Source organism: Montipora capricornis, chromosome 1 (genome assembly GCF_036669925.1).
Source record: "Montipora capricornis isolate CH-2021 chromosome 1, ASM3666992v2, whole genome shotgun sequence".
NCBI lineage: Eukaryota > Metazoa > Cnidaria > Anthozoa > Scleractinia > Acroporidae > Montipora > Montipora capricornis.
Genome location: NC_090883.1, coordinates 31,949,176 through 31,956,675, shown reverse-complemented (window position 1 = coordinate 31,956,675; position 7,500 = coordinate 31,949,176). Strand labels below are relative to the sequence as shown.

Here is a 7,500-nt window from a genome sequence, read left to right as displayed (position 1 = left end):
TAGAACACGCGACGCGCTATAAGCTTTGATGCCGCATGGTCAGTTTAGAGGTAGTTTGAATAGCTGAGGACTTTGACTAAATTTGCAGTGCGGATTATAGATGAAAGGGAGAAGTGATCCTTGCACGTATAAGGACAATTAGAGCGGTTTTCAATTGAATGTCGAAAGTAAATAGCGAATTGCATTCGTCTTGCATTACTACACTAAGTGATTGGTTCAAAGTTCCCGCGCCACTTTTTTAACCAATCAGAAGTGAAACCGAAACCAATCGTGGCTCGCGCGTGCACATTTTCCCGCCCTTTGTGTCGGCTACGTGTAATTACTTCGAGTTTTGATTGGTTAACTGGACTGTCTCCGTTCTTTTTGATTGGCCAAAGTGATTACTTTGGTTTTGGTTTTACGACACTCGATTGAAACTCGCTCTAAAGCCATTGTCTCTCATTGATACCTGAATATTTCAGGTGGCTCCAACGGGATTCGAGCCCATGACCTTTGCGATGCAAGTACAATTCTCCAGCAACTGAGCTATAAAACCTCAGTTGGAAGCAGGTCAATTTCACATGTTTTCGTGAAAGGAGATTGGATGAATGAAATAAATGCATAAATTTACAGTGCGGGTTATAGATGAAAGGGAGAAGTCTATGACCCGCATTTTAAATATATACAATTATTTCGTCGAGTTCTTTCACGGCAACACATGAGCCCAACGAATTAGCCTGCTCCCAGCTGAGTAGTTTCATAGCTCAGTCGGTAGAGCGTTGCACCGGCTTTGACTCGTGACTAAATTGTTTTTCAGCTGAGTCAAGTCAAGGAGTACATGAGATATAGGAAGCTTCCATTGCGTCTGCGGTTGAAAGTAGAGGATTACTATGAACACCGTTTTCATCACAAACTGTTTGACGAGGAAGTGATCCTCAACGAGCTTTCAAAGGCTCTCAGAGAAGTAAGAAACTTTGCCGCCCTACTAAAATGTTTTCGCGAAATGGAAACAATGATTTTGAATGCGTGCAAGGCTTCCAGTTGATTCATGAAACACCTGAAGTAATTTCAATAAATAGAGAAATTTGAGGATTAATTCGGCCATAATCCAATTTCGATTTTTGCCAGGGCTTTTTTGGATTGAGAGATTGCCTCACTGGGAAACTGCGGCATAAGATAACAAAGTGTGCGCATACGCAGGATTGAAAATAGAGTTCTTGCAATCAATGCTGCAATCTCATTCCCAGAGTCATCGGTCCTTTGACCAGTCGTTCGGAAGGAGAGACTGGTCAAATCCAAAAAAGGCTATCTTTGATTGGCTGTTGAAAAACAATTTCATTTCCTACCATTTTCAAATTCGAAATTCAGAAATCGTGATTTCTTCTGAATTTTTATCTGAGTTCGAAGATGATCTAGAAAATTTTTTATCAGCCAATGAAAAAAATGGAATTTTTATGGACGATCATGCAGAGTCCTCCGTTTCGCCGACCACGGATTCAATGCAATTGATCGCAAAAAGCCGCTGTATGGAAAAGTATCGAAATTTCGGAAATTTCTTGCGATTATCCATTTTGGGAGCAAATCTGATATCGTTCGATTATGTGATACTGTGATCGAGTCAAACCTCTGAGACATAGCCTTTGAATTTCCAGGAAATCTTAAAGCACAACGTGAGCCAGTTACTTCACGCCGTGCCTTTCTTCAGCAATGGCAGTCGGGAGTTTCTGGACGACATTGTTGGCAAGCTGAAATTTGAAGTGTACTTGAATGGTGAATACATTTGCGAGACTGGTCGCAAAGGCGATAAGATGTACTTTATTCAAAAAGGAATTGTCGATGTGCTCACAAAAGATGGGGAGTTGGCAACAAGTCTCGGCGATGGATCTCATTTTGGAGGTACAAAAAAACTTCAATTTCTGTTATTGTTAATGCCTCTAGTGTATGATGTGGCGTTTCGAGTCCAAGTTATATTTTCACTTTAGGGAATCTTCGCTCTGAGGTGCTCAAAGTGGAAATATTGATCTTTTTTCGTTTCATAGGCCATTTTACGGATACAGCGGCCATTTTGAAATCCATTGTTTCAAATAGCTATTATGGGATTCTTAGGGGGCAAATGCATACTAATTGCCCCCTTAGAATCTCATAATAGCTATTTGAAACAATGGATTTAAAATGGCCATCGTATTCGTAAAATGGCCTATGAAATATTTCGAGGCGTGCTCATTTTAACTCCCACTTGTTGTGGATGACAACGGTCAAAAATTTGAATTTTTTTACACATTGCTGTTTTGCACAACACGGAGAAAGAAATGCAGTGCCGAGTTATCAATTATCGGGCTAGAAAATCTCCTATTATAATTAAAAGAAACCCGGACTGTTAACATGTTCTCAACAATGCAAAAAAAGGCCCTGAATGCTTCCGAGAACATTTGGTTTACGGAAAAAACCGTAAATTTTTGCTCACTTCCTCAAGCTATCACATTTCCGGGCTTCGAAATTCCACTTGCTTGCATTCATTGAAAAAATAATCTATTCCCAGTCTCTCCTCGTTGGATATTTTCGTTTGCTCCAAACATCTTTTAAGAAAGCAATTTTGACCACAGCCCCCCAAAAAGTAGATTTCTCAGATTTCTTATACTTCTCATCTTGTCTCCAGAAATTTGCCTCTTAACGGAGGAGGCGCGCAGAGTAGCCTCGGTACGAGCAGCGACTATTTGTAACCTATACTCGTTGAGTTCGCCTCATTTTCACGAAGTACTTTCGGAGTATCCGGACATGAGGATTATGCTGGAAGAGGTCGCAAAAGAGAGACTCTCACGGATTGGTTTACAGCCAAACCTATCAGAGCCCTTGAACTATGAGAGGATCATGTCAGAAAGGTGGGTGGTTAAAATCTTAAACCTATATCACAGATTTTCATATGAAAAGAGACGATTTTGGAGACTGTAGTCATTCAGTGATCGCCAGTGGAGACTTCAAACCCAGGGGAGGTTATGAAGTATCGCATAAACATAGTTAACTGATGCAACTATTGATGCTTAGAGTGGTTTTCAATTGAGTGTCGAAAGTAATTAGCGAATTTTTTTGGTTTATAATTACTTCACTCAGTGATTGGTTCAAAGTTCTCGCGCCAATTCTTCAACCAATCAGAAGTGAAACCAAAACTAATCATGGCTCGCGCGTGCACATTTTCCCGCGCTTTGTGTCGGCTACGTGTAATTACTTCGAGTTTTGATTGGTTTACCGGATTGTCTCCGTCCTTTTTGATTGGCCAAAGTAATTACTTTGGTTTTGGTTTTACGACACTCATTTGAAAACCGCTCTAAAGGTGTATTATGCCCGTGAGAATAATAATAGACAAGCTGCTTAGCAACGGGCGAAAAAGAAACTAAGAAAGCAGAGTCATAGGAAGAATTCGAAACTAACACCGATTGGATGCTTCAAAGCCTGGTTTCCGTATGATCTGAAACGGTCTGCGATTGGTCTGCGACACGGTCGTAATGGTCGGGAAAGGTGTATCTAGTTCCACTTTCCTGACCATTACGACTGTGTGGCAGACTGATCGCAGACCGTTGTAGCTCATATGGAAACCAAGCTTAAGGGAGGTGGGCAGGTGGTACTTAACTACAGAAAGACAATGGTTCCTAAGAAAGCTTTTTAGTCAAGAGCCCGACAAAAAAGGTTGCATGGGTGGTTCTATGAAGTAACTCTGATATCGCTTCAATCAGAAGGCGCATGCGCAACTAGTCCCAGTCCTCTGCAGCCCGTTTTAGTGAAAAACGGGCAAAAGCTCTTAGGAAGCGAAAGGAACTGGCGATTTTTTCACCGCATGGGAACCGTCCCATCATTTTTCGTAAACTGTAACATGGAATTTCTATTTGAACAAAAAATGGAACTGATATTTTAAAAAGTGCATCAAAAGAGGACGTTGTGACGTCATTTTTCTTTTTGAGAAATAATTTCTCTTAAAATCCATGCTACATATTCTGTTTTGGTCACGTGATTTACCAAATACGGTTATGAGTAGAACCATAAAAAGGCAATGTTAAATAGAACACACATGGCAAAAAAGGATAACTGTAGAGTTGAAGGAATTTGAGAAATGACTATTTGAAGCGGTTCATAGCAACGGTTTGGTAGTTAAGAGCCACCCCCGCCTCCCTTAACCATTCAAGAACTTCTGAACCCGGTTGTTCAAAGGCCGATTAACTTAATCCTGGATTAGCGTAAACTTTTGTTTCATGTTTTCTACTTTTTGGTGAAAGTTTCTTTTGCTTATTTTTGTTTTTCACGATTGACTTCTTCTAATATAAAGTTTTGACGAATATCAGCGTTGAACAGCATTTGGAAGTTGAGAAATAAACTCCTTGGTTAATTTTTAATCTAGGATTGGGTAGTTTATACGACCGCTGTTACGGAGGTCGTAGGTTCGACACCAGCCCAGGACTCCGATTTTACCGTTTCATTTCCTCACGTAGCTTAACTGTGATTTGCAATTGGCCATTTCCGAGTTCATGTCTGCCTCCTCTTCAAAGCGAGTCTAAGTGCGAAGTTTTTCTTATGAAAATTAGTTTTGATTCATATGTAAAGTAGAACTAATTACCATCATAAAAACTTCGCACTTGGACTCGCTTTGAAGAGGAGGCGGACATTAACTCGGAAATGGCCTATTGAGTGTTAACAGTAATTATAATAAAATGCTTTGTGACTGAGTGCTGGCGGTTTTCCTTGAACAACGGACTTAAATTAATGGGATAAAAAAAAAAAAATCGGACACCACTCTTGCAACCAGCGAGGTTCGAAATAGGAAGAAAAACGTATTTTTTCCTTAAAATATCCCGCCAGAATCAAAAGGCAGCTGTCACCTTTTCGTAAACGCTCCCATCCGCTTGGTGCCGGTTGCTGTTAACTGTCTGTCTTGATTGGCTCAATTGCTTTTCACTATCTCTTGCCACTGGACAAACTAACGTCACTCACTGGAAACCCGTTCATCTTTTGCCATTTTTCTTCAGGCGGGCATTTGAGCATGCCAAGGGCAAATCTAGTTCAGCCGCCACGAAAAGCGATGGTCCCGAAACCAAGCGTCAATCTCTTGCCACAAAGTCACAGCCACAGCCACAGCCACAGCATCGTTCGATCATTCCAATCAAACAGGATCCATCAACTTCTAAAGAGACAAAAACTACTCGAAAGTCCGTCGTTATTACAATGCCAACGGAAACGGAGAACAATCTTCCAGGAGTGAAAACCCAAAATCCAAATAAGCGCGGAAAACGCTCGTCTTTCTTAAATAAAACGTTATTCAAAACCTTTGCCCCCGCCTTAGCAGCATTTGCGCAAGTGCAAAAGCCTGGTCCTGATATTTGTGAGGAGGACGACATGGAGGAAGATAAGGAATTAAAAGACCTGGATGTAGTTGCCATGGTGACCGATTTTTAAGAACCCGGATGTGACTGTGGCATAGCTTATTTCAATTCCTCTCGGTACATACCGAAAACGTCTTTTAAAATTTGTATTAAGACTTCCAAGAGCTAACCTCATCATGGGGATGTTATTTCATCCTTAAGAGCGAAATTCTTACTTTAGCTTCCAATCTAACGTGTTTGATGTTCATTACGGACGTCAAGATGAACTTATATTTTTTACGTGGTAATTGCGCGTTATTTCTTTGCGAGACTATTAAGTCTTTATCCTTTAATGTCTGACTTTCTTTCTTGGTTTGTAACCATTATCAACACCCTTTTCAACAAGTTCAGTTGGATTATAGATAAATTATAAAATTCCACCTTCTTTACCGCAACGACTAATTTATAACGCAGCAATCAAAGCGAAATGATTTGTTGTAAATAAAATAAATCAAAGTTGGTTGACTGAGGAGCGCACTTTTGTACAATACAGTTTAACTTCTGCATTGCAACGCTGCAATATACTCCCATGGCTGGCCTCATGGCTGGCCTCACGGCTTGCGACCACTAAGAAAAGACGCGAAATATTTTCTTCAAGTTTCTTCAATCCTTGTTTTTCCCCCGCCTCTCGAACCAGTGCAACAAAAAGATTGTGATCTGTGGTTATCAGTGCCAATCCCAGAAGAGGCGTTGGCAAGCAAACTCAACTCATTTGCGGATCTGGAAATATTCCATCATTGCAAAGGAATTTTTCACAGTCTCGCGAATGAAATTAAACATTTGGAAAAGCAACACTTTGGAGAGCAATTTCAACACGTTCTCTCAAGCCTTGCGCTAGTCGTCTTGGGACTCGAGAAAAACCTAAAATACGACTACCCGCGCCAAAGATGTCTTGGACCTTTCACTGCCCAGATCCAAAAGTTAATTCTCCTAACTAATACCACAGATTTCCTTTTTGGCAAGTTACAAGAACCAGGTGTTATATCAACGTCATATCGCCCTATACCTTTGATGACAGTCTTCATTCTCAATACCTGTCGACCTGACACTGCTGGGATTCAAAGGGTCAATAAAGAGATTAAGCATTGTGTTTTCGGCAAACGGCATGTACTCTGCGAGCAGAGTCTCTTTCGATCTTCCTAGCTAAGTCGGGAAGAGGAATGTAGACTCTACCAACCGGCTCGACTTTCTTTGATTTGCCGCTCATCCAAAGAAATGGATGAGCCAGTCCAGTTTTGACTTGTCAAACCTGTTCTTTAATTTGTGCGCATGATAAATCGCCACGCGTCATCAATATTAAATTTACAACAGCGTGACAATTTTTAACTGTCTATAGGCCGGGACACACTAGGCGATAAGTCGCGGGGACAAGTCGCCGCAACAAATCGCCTTGTGTGACACGGTTAATTTCATGAAAATCATTGTCGCTGCGGCAGAATTTTGTCGCCGCGATCAGTCGCACGAATTCAAACCAGTTTGAATTCGTGCGACTAGTCGCAGCGACAAAATTAGCGAAAGCAGCGTTGTCGCATCGTGTGTACACTTCCCGCAACAAGTCGCTGCGACAAAATGTAAATGAACCAATGAGAGAGCGTCATATGGTCAGCCATATTGAATTAGAAAACTAGTTCACACCCCCCATCATACGAGATCACTGCGTGTGCTCCGAACAGGCGTCGTATCGCAGCGACTTGTTCTGCAAGTAGTACACATGGAGCAACTTGTCGCAGAGACATGTCGCTGCGACTTGTCGCCTAGTGTGTCCCGGCCTTAAATTCCCATGAGTATTTCCTCCGTATGTCGGTTACAGAAACTAATTTGCCAGAATAGACAATATTCGTATTCTCGGTATTGGACTGGAACTAGCTTGCAATGGAGGCTAATGCGGGGGAATATATTAGAAAGTATTTGCATTTGAAAAGATTCCCCCGCATTAGCCTCCATTGCAAGCTAGTTCCAGTCCAATACCGAGAATACGAATATGGTCTATTGAGAAACCTATTAATTTTTTTTGTAAAAACTGAGATGACAATTTAAACACTTGAACTATCTTGACTTTTGAAGGAAATGATTCCTTGATTGTCGTGTGTTTGCCAAAGTTGTTCGAAAATATCCC

General features: G+C 41.2%; 1 protein-coding gene across 1 annotated transcript in view; it reads left to right on the top strand.

The window, feature by feature from the left end:
* LOC138038848 (potassium/sodium hyperpolarization-activated cyclic nucleotide-gated channel 2-like) overlaps positions 1 to 5,537 on the top strand; it is a 10,666-nt gene extending 5,129 nt beyond the window's left edge. Inside the window, exons 4-7 of the mRNA XM_068884920.1 lie at positions 797 to 943; positions 1,632 to 1,875; positions 2,636 to 2,858; positions 4,992 to 5,537. Coding sequence (XP_068741021.1) covers positions 797 to 943; positions 1,632 to 1,875; positions 2,636 to 2,858; positions 4,992 to 5,418 — 1,041 coding nt within the window. The 3' untranslated portion in view covers positions 5,419 to 5,537. The remainder of the gene's footprint in view (positions 1 to 796; positions 944 to 1,631; positions 1,876 to 2,635; positions 2,859 to 4,991) is intronic.
* Positions 5,538 to 7,500: the final 1,963 nt, after the last annotated feature.